Below are 14,577 nucleotides of genomic sequence, written 5' to 3'. Positions count from 1 at the left end.
TAAGAGTGAGCCATACATCAATTTATTGGCATTGTCAATTTATGAACAAGACAGTTTTTTTTTTTTTCATGAAGTGAGATGATTTTAATTTGCCATAATATGTGCCCATACTTCTTCACCTTGAAAATGTAGCATTTCAAGCTTTAGTCAGGGTCTAGGAGGAAAAAAGAAAATGCAACAGTTGCCATCCAGTTCTGTATCTTTTCTTAAACATCCAACACAAATATCAGAAAGGACCTTCACATAGTGAACCGTCAATGTTTAACTGTGGCTGCAAATCCCTTTGCAGGTGCAATCCCTGGATAACTTTTAAGAGTGCAGGGCCTCACCCAACTGGCACTCCCCAATAAATAAATCTAACACTTGCCTAGGAAGAAAGGAACTACTTTGCCTTTTAAAGACATCAATATCCCTGGTGCTGATGGAGAGGGTCCTCACTGCTGAGCTGAACAGAACTTATTGACCCCAAAGACACAGCAAAGTCACAGGAGTCAGATGCAGTGTCTGGCACAGCACTACTGTATAGACTAAGTGATATTCTTAGGTCTCCTATGAACTTAGGAGATTAGACAGCCCCTAAAAAAGGACTCAATTCAAACACCACATTTCTAGACTCTTAATATCTACCAATTCAAAATGAGAATGAAAAGTGCTTAGAGGAGACAGCTCCATCAAGTGAAACTGCTTGTATCCATGAGTTGCCAAAGGGTTAATGTCTACCACACTTCTATGCTACAGTGTGTCTGCAGCTTTTTAAAAGCAAAACAAGAAAATTCAATCTGAAAAACACTGCTTTGATAATTTGCCTTATCTTTGAAATAACAATGTCAAGAAAGTAGCTGAGAGATCAAATCACTTTTATAGTTTGGAGTACAAACGCCTGAACTTATCAACTGTACAGAACTGTCTTTTTATTGCATAAGAATGAAACTTTACATCACCAACATCTTTGCAGAACTAAAATGAACCAAACAGTCTGAAAGCATAATAAATTCAGCAAAACAGTATTCACTGCAGGGTCTTGCAGATTTTACTGCTCGGTAAAACAGCAGGACCCTTGCTGTACTCGCAGTCCTTATGTTCAGGAAATGGTGATTTGTGAGGACATTAGCAGATGTGGGGGAAATAAAAACGCAAAGAGCTGTAATTTTTCATGCTCTTGAACTGTTACATAACTCCAATAGCAATTAGAAAAGTGAGGAGTTTATCCTCCAAATTATTTGATTTTGTGCAGACAAATGAAACAGGTTTAATTAAAATAAGATGGCTTTCTACCTAAGCATTGCTAAATGAACTGAAAATCAATATGCCAATTACTTCTGCTTGTCAGGGCCCAAAAGGACATCCTTTTATCATGCCACAGTACTTCTACACCCTATATATTTTAAATTATTACTCCAATAACTAACTTTGAAATGCGCTGACTAAAAAAATGAACAGAAGCCCGAACTAGAATTAGTTTGATTTTTATGTGGCTCTAAAAATTTAAGATGCAACTCTTCTTTTAAATAAATCCATAACTTACTGATTATTCCTTTTTTACTTTCACAATTTTTATGCTGCTGCCAGAAGTCTTCTCGGCATTTGCTTTGAATTCTGCCTTCAGTGCATCCCTCACTGCTTTTGCACAGATCTGAGAGTATCGGATGTAGCTGGGAGAAAATGAGAGAAGATATGTTAATTATCAATAATCCTGCCAGACAGCTGTGTTACTGTGTTTTTGGTTTCTTTCCTAAACTTTTAATTTTGGTTTAGTCGGACATTATTGCAGAATTGGATTTAAAACTAATTTCAAAGGAAACCTCTACACACACACAAAGAGAAAGAAATGTGCCAAAAGAGCAACTGATTTTTTTTGGTTCAATGATCATGATTTTAACTTACAGTAAAAGGGGCATAAATATTAAAAAAAAAAAAAAATCCCACAACACGGGGGAAGGGGTGACACTCATGTCTTAGAACCTGTTTTTAGGAGTCAGAGTTCCAATGCTTGCTTCTACTTCTACTAACTGGGTGACTTGTAGGCTGTTTGACTTGCAAACAAACAACCAAAAATCAGACCAAAATGTTTTTGGAGGATACAACACAAATGATTTTCCCATTTTACTTAAAACCTGTTTAACTGTATTATTCTTACAAGATAAGGTATTTATAATTAACAGAGAAAAAAACTATCTTGAACCCAAACAGCTCTTTCTCTGATAAATATTTAAAGGCTTTCCTGAGAATACTAGACTGTTTCTCACAAGCCTGTCATTGAAAATATCTCCTAATCAAGGTTTCTAAATTACGAAAAGTCCTCAGAGAACACCATCAATTCTAGCAGAATATCTAAATATCTGCTCCCTGTTTGGTAGCTGGATTTCTAGCAACATCTTATTTTCCCAAAAGATGCTGGTCACTTTTCACACTTTGTTTGAAAACAGGAAGTGGATGGTGGTAGCTACTGCTCATGTCTTAGAACTTGTTTTTAGGAGTCAGAGGTAAAGAGTTCCAATTCCTGCTTCTACTCCTACTAACTGGGTGACTTGCAGGCTGCTCAGCCCTTGTCAGCTTGTTTATTCACCTGTAAAAACAATAGAATAAAAGAATAATAATACCTGCCCTGAAAGGGTCTGGGTGGTACAAAGTGTGAAAAACCTTGGATCACATAGTAGGTGGTTTAATAAATGGTTTGTTATTGTTTTTCAAGTTCATCATACTTTACTTGACCTTAGCACGTCAGGGAACTCGGGCTACTCAGTAGTTGGGGAAGTTACCACTACTCAAATCTAGCCAACTCGCAAGGTGTGTCACTAGGACCACAGGTTCCCACTGCACACGGGGCGGCAGCTGCACACTTGAACCCCCCCCCCCCCCCCCCCAGGCCACCACTGTGCTTTGCAGGTCTGAACAACTCAGAGGGGGCTTCCACCCTTTTCCACAAGGACACCGAGGTCAAGGGGTAACACAAGAGGGCATGCTGCTGGGCTGTCCGTGTGTGCAGCCGATGCACTAGGGTGCACTGCCCGCGCCGGGCCCGCCCCCCGGCGTCCGCATCCTCCGGGGCCTGTAGGCCGGCAGCCCTTGTCCACAGCGACGCCATCTTGGCGGCGGCGCCGAGGCCCGGAGGCCGGTGGGGAGGGCCAGGCCACGCGCCGGCTACCCCCGCCGCGACTCTGGCGCCGGGCCCGTGCGCTTCCCTCCAGAGGCCCGGGCCTACCTGAGTCCAGCCTGTCGCCAGTACGCCACCATGATGTCGCGAGAGGGGGCGCGTCGGGTCGAATCGCGAAAACGCGGCAGTAGCGGCTCAGCTACGGGCGGCAGGAAGGTCAGGCCTGAGAAGCGGAAGGGGCGGGGCGAGCGGACCTGCCAATCACCGCATATAGCCCAGCCTCCGCAGCCCCACCGCGGAAGCCCCTCTGCCTTCTGGAGCCAATGAGGGCGCGCGGCCCGGGCTGCGGGTGCCAATCCCCGGGCGGGCTGACCGGCTGCGCCTGGCCCATTGGCTCCCGCGGGCGGTGGACAGCGAGACCGCGCCGAGCCCCGCCCGGGGCGCGAGGAACCGGTTGTGGTCGTAGGTACCGAGCAAAGCCGGGTGCGACCCGTTAGTTCGGTGCCGGTGTGCTGGCCTTCAAGGAGTTGCTCTTCACCTTCAACCACGAAAAACACGTTATAATCAAGAAAAACACCACAGTCCAGAGAAAGATTTTATTAATAAAAAGTTTTTAATTTCTTTCATTTTTTTATGAGATGCTCAAGAGTTCAGGAGTTGCAGTCATCAATACTTTATTTAATTCAGTCCTCTTCAATGAATTTGCTGGCTGTGATTATATTTTAACAAAATCAACAAATTATCAGCTATTTAAAAAGATGAAACTAACTGTATTGGAAAATGAAAATAGGATTTTATCATTAGATCAAAATAAAAAAAAAAACCAAACGAAGGATAAAATAAAGATTTTAAAAATTTGTTTTCCATTAGGAAATTACATCTTTTTTTTCAGAAAAAGTATAACAGAAATTATACAAGTCACTTTTTGTGAAACATTAATATTTAGCAATGTTTTCTTTAGCTGAAATGTTATTTCAGTTGTAAAAACCATCTCCGGTTACAAAAAAACATAATCAGAAACCTTATCGGATTTAACTTGCTTTTACAAATATCCTAAGAATTCTTTAGCTAAACAGTATTTTCAATAGAAAAACATAATTTTAAAAAGTTTGGTATCTTTCTGTCGTTTTATGTACACATATTAACTGGTCTCTTTATAGAAGGTGATCTCATTAAGCACTGTAAAATAAAGGCAAGAGCTCATCACCTTTTAACAAAATATTTTGTATGCAACAACTGCAAGTATCAAAGATATCATTTAGTGATTCAAACTGCTTGCTACAAAATATTAAACAAAATACATTTATTGGATTGTTTTTCACTTTTTCAGCCACCCTCTGGCATCAAAAATAAGGACATCCCATTAATAAAACCTGCAGTGTAATTGGCTCAGTGGTTAGTTTGGGCCACTCTGTCCCCACCTTTCATTATTCTTTTTTCTCCCCAAACGCCCCCACACCCCCACAGTGGCACCATATTATTAAAAACATTAAGTACCTGGGATTTATGCCTCACATCAAGACATCATTTGAGTAATTTCAAATGATGTACAGCTTTTCATGTAAAAAAGATGTTTTGTGGTCACAATTACCTCAAAAAGTAATTATATTCAAATAACCTGACATATCATGCCTTAGCAATTACAAAACCATGATTTTGACACATGGCAATTTATAAGTTAGGCAAATGTGAAATGCTAAAAGATGTGAACAGCTGTTCTGTTTAAGTGTTCTGTTTAAGAGTGCTGCGAAACTCAGGTAATGACTTTATTTTTTTAGTTAACATAACCAGCCCACGGTACAGCATGCTAAATCATAAAGTACAAGTCCAAGGAAGGTAATACCTTTACTAAGTTACAAAACTTTGGCAAATCAACACAGTACTCTATAATACAATATTATTTATGTTGGAGTCATATATTAGACTTAGTGATGATTTTTACTCCAAAAACATCATTTAAATACCAAATCAAAACACTGGCTTTTAGCAGAGCAAGTTATTTTATACAATTTAATGTCTTTTAAAACTACACAAATTCTTATTTTAATGAGTCAGTTCCCCCATGCAGGGCGTGCTAGTCTGTTTTAGCAAAGTGAATGTGTGTGTATGAGGAGAGGCTCTGCTTGCTTGGCTCTGGGGTTGGTCCAAAGTCAGGTACAGTTCCAATGCCTGAAAAGTGTTAAAATTCTATTTTAAGGAGACTCAATGTCAATACCTATTTCTCCGGAGTACTTTAAAAAAAAAAAATTGTTAAATTTCACATAAATACTAGAACCCTAGAAATTAGTCATTTCAAGCCACAATAACCTCAGATGATCCCTTGGATTTTAAAAGTCCTGTATCTTTTTGTTTTGATCAAAAGTCACACAGCCTTACTCCAGATTATTAGAAAAAAATTCTACCTAAAATACAGTTGTACTTTTAAATAACAAATAAATACACTGTCTGCTTGGAGAGACCTGGGGATTTGATATTCTATACTGACTTTATCATTTTTCTACAAATGCCGCCGCCGCCATTGGTGTCCTTATGCTTCCTCTTGCTGAAGCCGTCAACTCTTCAATCTCAGCATTTAATTTATGTATTACCCATTCCATTGCTTCTCGGCCCTTAAAAAAAAATCCAACACATTTAGTGTTACTGAGTGACAGCAAAGGTATGTACAACAGGAAGTAACAAGGAGTGTTAAGAGCATAACTAAGCTCCAAAAGGACAGATTGTTTTTGTTCTTGCTTTCTTTTTTCAAATATTATTTACCAAATATCAAATGCCTTGAGCAACTGGCTTGACCCATAAACTGATTTTTATTTTGTATGCAAAAGATGTTCTCAAAATAATCTACAATTAAATGACAGCATGTTTTATGCATTTCATAGTCAGAGTGGTCAAACCCTTTTTCATATCTAAATTTTAGATTAAAGTCTTGTACCACACCCTGAAGGATCTGGTTCTTAACTCCGTCCTCACCCCTTCCTGCCTGGTGCTCTACAAAATTCCTTAAAGAATGGAAGGAGGAACATATCATGATTCCTTTGTCAGGGCCTATGCACACACAGTTCCTCCACCCCAGTGCTCTTCCCGGCTTATCCCACAATCCACCTCCATTCAGCGCTTGGCAGAAATATCCATCACTACACACTCTCCTGCCTGTCCTTATTCTCCCTTTCCTAAATGTGTGTTGTGAGATTCACACTGCCTTCTGCTTAACTCAGTGAGGGCAGGGACCACATTTGCTTTGCTCCCTGCTGTTATCCCCAGTCCAGCCTAGTATTCCGCCTGGCACAGAGAAAGTCTCTGAGTACCTCTGACTGCTGCATGACTATATTAAACGTGTTAAAGAACAGTGCATTATCAACTCTTTCCCAAAATTTACTTTTTTTTAAACAATGCACTCTGAATGAGAGCGATTCTTGATGGGGCAAAACTTGGTTCTTGAAGGTGATGGAAAAAACTGAACTCTTTTATATCTAAAACACATATAATATGTATGTAGTGTTAACTATATCTCATGGATTAGAAGGCAAACATCAAAGACTGATGAAGGCGATGATAAGAAAGAACAGTTGTGGGACAGCAGTTAAACTGCACACAGCTACACATCATTAAGCACTTCTATGTGCTGGGCCTTAGGCCACACACGCTCCATATGTTATCTCATTTACCACATGCCAACCCTGTAAGATGGGCAATCTCCACTTCCTAGATAGGAAACTGAGGCACAGAAAAGTTCACTTGATTGCTCAAGGTTGAAAGGTTGGATAGAACCTGCCATGTAAACCCAGGCACACTAGACTCCAGAAACCTGACTGTCTGGCTTCTGACTACAAAGTGGCTGAGAGTCAGCTTACAAGGACAAATAAATTCAGCTTAAGGTCTTCTAGAAATGAACCCAGGGACATCAAGCATTGAGTAGCAGTCTACTTACTTTACTAGCATTAGAAGATATTGTGGTCGCCATCAGTCCTTCCAGGTAACTGCTAAGGCTGACTCCCTGTACAGAGATGATGGCTTCCTGAGTCAAAATAGTCCTGCCACAAAACACATGCACAGTGTGAGATGACCCAACTTGCCCTCTTTAAAAAGATTTAGTAAATTAAAAAACAAACAAACAAACAAACCCAAACTCCTTGTAAAGTATGTTGGTCAAAAATATTTTTACTTACTTTTCTGGGTCTTGAGGATGTGGTTTGTAGATAAGTCTCTCATCCACTGAAACCATATTTGTAAAGGAAATCTATAGAACAAGGGGATAAAAAGCAAATCATGGGGCTGGGGTAATTGTAGCTCAGTGGTAGAACGCTTGCCTAGCATGTGAGGGACACCAGTGCCTTGGTTCTCAGCAACACATATAAATAAGTAAAATAAAGGTTCATCAACAATTTTAAAAAATATTTAATAAAAAAGTAAATCATTTTGGAAACAAAGATTAAAAATATTTCCCAAATCAAAACACAAACCAAAATCTTACTAGCTAAATATACAAAACAATAAAAAGCCAAACACAAATAAACTTTGATATTTTTCTATGAATACAACTTAAATTTCACTGTTTGCTGTCTACTTTTTATTTTTTAAAATTAAGAAAAGTATAATAATAATATGCACATGATCCTGCATTCACTTTATTGAATGGTAGCTCCTAAAAAGAGGTGGGACCTTTAGAGCAACAAGGCTGCAAAGCTGAGCAGTGCTGACCTCAGCTCCCAAGTACTGACTTTCTGCACACATCCATCTGGTATCAACTATACAACAAAAAATTAAGCCAAACAGTTCAAAATTAAAACAAAAGAGAGCCAAGACTTACATTAGTCGATTTAAGTTCCATTGTTTTCTCTACAGGATCAACTACAGAATGTTCTTGCACATATGTTTTGGTTCTTGCTGAACCAATAAGCTAAGAAAAACATTCAGAATTAGTAATCAGAGGAGGAAGGATTTCTTACTGAGTGTATCAATATTTTATTTGATTGTATAAATGTGTTACAATAGCTTAACCCAAAATCTGTTCTGAAAAAACAGGAGGTAACAAAGGTCAGAAAGAAGAACTGTTGGAGGGCAACAATAACTCACACATTACAGATGAGACAAGACTGCTATACCCCAAAACCTTTCCTAAAGGCAGCCAGGAACCAGCCTAAGAGAGTGCATGCAATCTAAGGCATGCCACCAAAACCGCCAAGGTGAGCAAACAAAATACAGAAATCAGAAGATTTGGGGCAACACGGCATCTAGAAGAGGGAGAGCCCCAGAACCTGTCAGTATCTCCTTAAGTGTTCCATGGGAAAGGTCCCACAGCTTCATGCTCCAGATACAAAACGACCATCTTGCTGTGGAAGATCCCAGCAGCACCAGGGCTACTTCCTGCGCTTGACCCCCCAGGCCTGCTTCTTGTTCTTGTTCACTTCTGTGTCCCTGTCACCTAATGCTGTGGTTTGTATATAGGGGATGAGTATATTCCTGATGAAAAATGTATACTTAAGATTTCTGAGTAGACCTGCCTTCTGTGAAGACAGACCCTCTACAGAAAACCGGCTCCATTTGCCACATCAGTTTTCTCACACTGTGATAAAATGGCATTCTAATTTCTTGCTGCTTAAAGTGCATCACTAAAGCTACTCTTTTGTAACTGACTAGAACTGTTTCCACTGTACAGGAAGGAGTACCAGGCTATGGCACAAATATGGCAATGCTAAGTCCTAGAACACTCTCCTTAATGTGAACAGCCTATTATTAACCACAGCAACTGTCACCTAACAGTCATGACTGGACCATTATATCTACATTTTATTGGTCTCAAGTTGCTGGCAAAAGCAGAAAGAACAGAATAAACTCCTTTTAGGTTATACAGCATCAGCTGGTTCCCTTCAGAAGGTTCTATCGGGCGCCTTCATGAAGACTGTAATAATATTTCCAATTCATTATACACTCATAACTCAAGTTTATTATAATACAATTTGAACTGATGCAAAAATGATATTCAGAATCTGCTCCCACAACCTATTTGAAATTATAATGTGTTTTAGGAAACTTCTGCACTGCAGGCACACTTCTCGGGGATCGGGCACACTTACAGATTTCACGATGGAAGGCAGTCCCCACTCTGTGCTAAGAAGTCTGTGGCTGTGCAGCTTTCCAGAGGGATCTATATGCCTGTCCAGCACATCAACTCCAACCACACTCGGGTTCATAGGGTTTGGGTATTTCTGCATTGCAGCTGTTGTAACAGTTTCCCATGGGTGGCTGCCAACACAAATCCAAAATCAAACGATTAAAAATATGCATGATAATTAAACAATTTTTATAACTTATCAAATCACTCTTTATATTGGAAATCTAATTAGTTTACCTAGGGACAATTATTTTTTGAACACTGACTGAATGATGATTTTGGGAGCTTGATCTACATTTTTAATGTGAACAGAATTTGGTATTTTTCTAGAACACAGGCTATATAAATATAATTGATGTCTATAAATATCAAATTATCTACAGAGAATTAAAGTGTAGTTTCTTATCTTTTCTATTTACAATTATCCACTTTCACATGTAAATTGTTTCTAGGAAGAACCACTAATTCATAAAAAATGTATTTAAAAATTATGTTCTCAAACAAGTAGCAAAACCAGCCTCTTCCCACCCTTTTGTGGTACTGAGGATTGAACCCAGGAGTGTTCTACCACTGAGCTCCATCCCCAGCCCTTATAATTTTTTATTTTGAAACAGGGTCTTGCAAAGTGGCCCAGGTTGGCTTTGAATTTGCAATCGTGCTGCCTAAGCCTCCTGAGGAGCTGGGGATTACAGGTGTGCACTTCTAACATGCATGGCTAAAACTAGTCATTAAACCATTTATTCTTTTGTTTGACCACAATTCCATGAAGTTATAAGAGTAAAAGAACGTAGGCACTGTAAATTCTTATAGGAATTACAGAAGATCCAAAACTTTATTGATTTAATTATGAAAAATTTCTCTACGTTAATATAAAACAGTGTCCCCTCCAGTCAATATCCATTATTTTCCTCAAAGAAGTGATTCTGATTTCTGTTTTGAAAAGGTCACTCAATACTATAAAATGTTCTTCTGGCCCCCAATATGCTATTTTCTAATAATCTCTCTTAACATAATAGGCAGTTCTTATCACTTAGGACTGAAGTAGTTAACAATACCATGTCATTTGAGAACGTGCAGAGTCTTTATTTTCTTGAAAAGGCACAGGTGCTTCAGTGACTCAAAATGTGATATATATTAGCTCTTTACAAACTTCTGTGAATTAGCTACTCTAGATGTCCCTCTTACAAAAAGTCTGTGTCAACTACCATTAGTACTGAAGGTAGTCTGGACCACCTGCTTGACCGATGCCAATCCCAATCTATCTGTGCTTTAGTCTCCTTAGTTTGAAGGAAAAAGACAAGATCTGGAGATGATGTTTCAAGTCATACTTGACTGATATAAATCACCCAGCATTACTTCTTATTTTTCTAAAAGTAAAACAGGTAAAAAATTCATTTCAGAGACCTCAAGACTGAAAACTACATCTTGTTAACAGACAGGAAACCTCAACTCCATTGATTTCTCAGAACCCTGGACAATCAGTGACATGCTTTTTAATGTTTTCATTTTCTCTATAATATTGCATAAATTAAGCTCACTCTGTTTTTAATCTCAAGCCTTATTCAGTAATCAATGCAGATATGTAAGTGGAACAGCTTCATAAATCTAAACAGGCCCCAGAAATGGAAGTGATATAGGCCAAGCACTCTGATTATCACCAAGGCAACTATCTAAAATGAAAATCAGATGAACACTTTCCCTGTCCATCTAGTCATATACCATGGTGAGCTGGCTTCCATGTGCTTATCTCTTCCTCCCACCCTCTCTAAAAAATTAATAACTCCATGGCTTCAGGGTGGTAATGCATTATTTGTAATTTTGCCCATCTCTGTGCTCTTAGCCAACTTGAAAACATCGATGTTGACATAGCTCAAACTAAGATTGCTTTATGAAACAAAGTTGCTGAAACTTTATAAAGGTTGCATATTACAATCTTCCAACAATTGTTTTAACTGTATTAACATAATTATGTGAAAAAGATCTAATACTAAAAGACATTCAAATATAGCACCAAAATGGAGTCAAGGGAACCTAGTGGTGGCTTAGAGTCCTATTCAATTTCTTCACCTATAAAATGAGGTGGGTGTGGTAGAGCACACCTGTAATCTTAGTGATTAGGAGACTAAGGAATATACCAGTTTGAGGCCAGCCCTAGCAATTTAGTGTGGCCCTAAGCAATTTAGAAAATAAGATAGAAAAAATATATATGATATATGAAACAAACAAAAAAAAAAATAGAAAAGGTTGGGAATGTGGATCACTGGTTAAGCACCCCTGGGTTCAATTCCCTATACCCCCCCCCCCCCCAAATAAAATAAAATAAAATAAAAAAATAAAAAAAGGTGGGGACATTGTTAACTCCATTGGGGCAACAGTATCTTGATCTATTTACAATGTAACCAGTCCAAAGAGCAGTGCCTAGCACATACTAGGCATTCTTCCATGTTGAAGTCATCAACTGAACATCAACCATAAGCTAGACCTCAAGAGGAAGTGCTGGAAAATCAAGGATGGGTAAGGCATAGAATGAGAACCTGGGTGTGGGTGTGACAGCAACATCCTGAAGATGGGACACATGAAAATGGTAAGATTTGTGAGAGGAAATTTTGATTTGGACTTCAGGAATGTTGAGTCTGAAGAGGTGCTGGACAGTAGGCAATGGCAGACACCTGAAAATAACAATGGGAAGTTCCTGAAAGGCTGGAGATCAAGGTACAGATCTGGTCGCCATGAACGTGTATCAGCTGGCACCTTGACTGAGCAGCTCAGACTATTTGGAGAAGAGGCAGAGCAGAGCTGCTTGCTGCTCCTCCTCCTGGAACATGGAGAGCATTTATTTGAGTATGCCTATCTTCTAGAAGGTAGGTCCAAGAACTTTCATCGAATCTTTAAGAGGTCTGCGACAAAAAGAGAAAGAGTACAATCTTACTAATGAAATGGAAGACAGGCAGGCCAACAATTGAATCTCACTCAACATTTACACGAATAGGGAAAATGTGAGGAAGATGTTGAGAAAGAGGACAGGAGTGGAGATAGGAACTGGGACAAGGTGAGGAGAAGTTTAGGGAGGACCAGGGAGAAGGGAGTTCTGAAAGCCAGACTCAGTACCAAGCACTTCTGAAGCATTCCAACTTGGGCAAGCACCCTGAGGCTGAGTGGACTAGAGGACATGGCCAGGTTCAAGAATACTATAAAGACTACAATATAAAAACCGTGGTCTGTCTTTCCTCCTCACACAAGTGGGTTCTAAACTTCAGGGAGAAAAGAAAGCTTCCGTCTGGTTCTAACATTCTGTTCTTTCTGCATAAACAGGCGTTCCGATGGGCCTGATTCACCGTGTAAAAGTGTTGACTTCTTTTAAAATTGCCCTCAGAAACACTCACAGACTCGAATGTCTAAATCAGACAACACCACAAAGTTACAATAATGAAAACGGTGTGGCAATAGCAGCAAGATGAGTGGAGGAGAGCGGACAGTCTACAAATCACCACAATGTCCAAGGCAAGGTGGCTTTTCACACCAGCGCGAGGGGCAGATCAGTCAACAGAGCCCTAGAATAACGCCCTGACCACTTATTTAGGAAAACAGCGCACAGCTGCTTATGCCGGTGGTTCTTCGGTGTGGGGCGTGCAGAGGTGACTGCAGGCCTCACCTGGCGCTACTGTAAGGCCTCTCCGCTGCTGCAAGTTCAGGACAAGCACAGCGGGTCTGAAGGCGCTTGGGGTCTGGCTATTGCCAGCCCGGCAGACCACAGAGGGGCCACATCTCCCACTTCCGCCTCAGAGCGCTAGGCCGTGCGCCCAGGGCCTGGCACGAGGGTGCCTGGTCACCCGACGGCACGTTGTGGCCAGCGCACCGACGGCGCAGGCCCTCGAGCCCCCGACGGCCGAGACGGCGGGGCGGGGCCTGGGGGCTGGGGTCGTGACCTTGCCCCGCCCGCGGGCACGGCTCGTCGCTCCCCAGGGGCCTCCGCGCCCGCCCGAACTTACTCGAAGACGTGCTCCGAGGTCCAGATCTTCATGATGCCGGTGGCCTGGGTCCTGTCCGGGAGACTCTAGGGGACAATGAGGCCACACTAACCCGCCCCACCCGCACCCGGCGGCCGCAAAGCGCGCAGGCGCCGTCGGGCCCGGCGCGAGGACGTCCCGACGCGCGGCCCCGCGCCCTATCCCGGCCAGGCCAAGCCTCAGCGCCGCGCAGCGCAACCGGGCTCCGCCCCCTGAGGGCGCTGCGTGCCGGCGCAACCGGGCCCCGCCCCCTGGGGGTGCGTCGCGCAGGCGCAGGGCTGGCGGCGAGCGCTCGGCAGTGGCTGTGCTGCGCAGGCGCGGTTCGTCACGGCGACCTCGTCCTCTCTTCTTGGCGTGCCCACCGAAGTCCTGTAGCCAACCCGCAGTCCTCCACGGTGCGGGTACCAACTGCCTGCGATGGGGATGACACGCGTGGCCGTCGGGTGGTGTCATTGCGCCCCTCCACCTGCATCAGCAAGCCCGCCCACAGGCAGGCTCTTGTCACCCTGAGGTCATCCTGTTTTACTCCCATTGGGAGGGAGCCTTTGAATGCTTCTCTTGCTGGGTGATGAGTCTCGGTACCCTCCTAGGAAGGGCTCATTGATCATTGGAAAGGGTGATAATTGCTTTTGGGATGAATTAACGAAATCGTCTAGCGTATCAGTTTGACTTCCACGAGGCTCTTGGCAGACTTGTGCAAGGGTTCATTGTACATACTTAACTAGTCATTTGTGGCTTAAAGCAATGACTAAGAAGTGAGGGGCCTGAGGGGGTGGCTTATGGTTGCGTTCAAGGTGAGCCTTGCCCTGGGGAGGAACTTTCAGGCTTACTTTTCAGGAGGAATCTTCCCAGCCCTGAGACCCCCAGTGACCACACACAACCTTGTATCTTCCAAAAGGACAACTTACCATTTGAAATGATGATTGTGGAGGGCAACCTTTACACCTGTTTTTTTTTTTTTTTAAAGCTAGGCTATAAAGTACTGCCATGTTCTTGTTCCTGGCTTGCTTGATTGTTAAAAACAAAAGGTTAATTTAAGAAGGTGGATAATTAAAAAAAATTTTATATATATAAAACAACAACAGAAACATATATAATACATATAAAAAAACAACAGAAAAGTTACATTAGACAAGAAGGAAATAATATGGTTGGGTAGTTGCTAAGTTCAATTTGTGGTACCTAGGATTAAAAAAGCCCCAAACCCTACAGTACTGAGAGTGATTTTCTTGGGAAGGTAATGTGTTAAGGACTGTGGAGAGTGCCTTAGCCTTGATTAAGATGAGAAGTTAAAGTCACTGGGAGTTAAAAACACTGGTTCAGTAACCACCAGCACAGAACAGCCTGTCCCTGCTATTCCTGGAGCT

General features: G+C 41.6%; 2 protein-coding genes across 5 annotated transcripts; both read right to left on the bottom strand.

The window, feature by feature from the left end:
* On the bottom strand, window positions 1-3,342 carry Atp5f1e (ATP synthase F1 subunit epsilon). The gene is made up of 3 exons (XM_027946391.2): window positions 3,203-3,342; window positions 1,526-1,652; window positions 1-154 (listed from the first exon to the last, which is right to left on the bottom strand). Exons 1-2 carry the CDS (start codon window positions 3,232-3,234, stop codon window positions 1,529-1,531), a joined length of 156 nt encoding a protein of 51 aa, XP_027802192.1. The 5' UTR covers window positions 3,235-3,342; the 3' UTR covers window positions 1-154; window positions 1,526-1,528.
* Window positions 3,343-3,676: 334 nt separating this feature from the next.
* Window positions 3,677-13,723, bottom strand: Prelid3b (PRELI domain containing 3B). Of its 4 annotated transcripts, none has more exons than XM_027946390.2 (6): window positions 13,193-13,385; window positions 9,166-9,334; window positions 7,899-7,988; window positions 7,258-7,328; window positions 7,020-7,122; window positions 3,677-5,703 (listed from the first exon to the last, which is right to left on the bottom strand). In XM_027946390.2, the coding sequence occupies exons 1-6, from the start codon at window positions 13,222-13,224 to the stop codon at window positions 5,584-5,586; spliced, it is 585 nt and encodes a 194-aa protein (XP_027802191.1). In that variant the 5' UTR covers window positions 13,225-13,385; the 3' UTR covers window positions 3,677-5,583. The 4 variants fall into 4 exon arrangements, with proteins under 4 accessions (XP_027802191.1, XP_071465057.1, XP_071465058.1 ...); XM_071608956.1 differs by lacking the exon at window positions 13,193-13,385 and adding an exon at window positions 11,873-11,961; XM_071608957.1 differs by lacking the exon at window positions 13,193-13,385 and adding an exon at window positions 11,738-11,837.
* Between the last annotated feature and the right edge of the window lie 854 nt (window positions 13,724-14,577).

The sequence above is a fragment of the Marmota flaviventris genome, chromosome 2 (assembly GCF_047511675.1).
Source record: "Marmota flaviventris isolate mMarFla1 chromosome 2, mMarFla1.hap1, whole genome shotgun sequence".
Classification (NCBI taxonomy): domain Eukaryota; kingdom Metazoa; phylum Chordata; class Mammalia; order Rodentia; family Sciuridae; genus Marmota; species Marmota flaviventris.
Note: the sequence above shows the minus strand (reverse complement) of the source record. Positions and strands in the feature narration are given on the sequence as shown.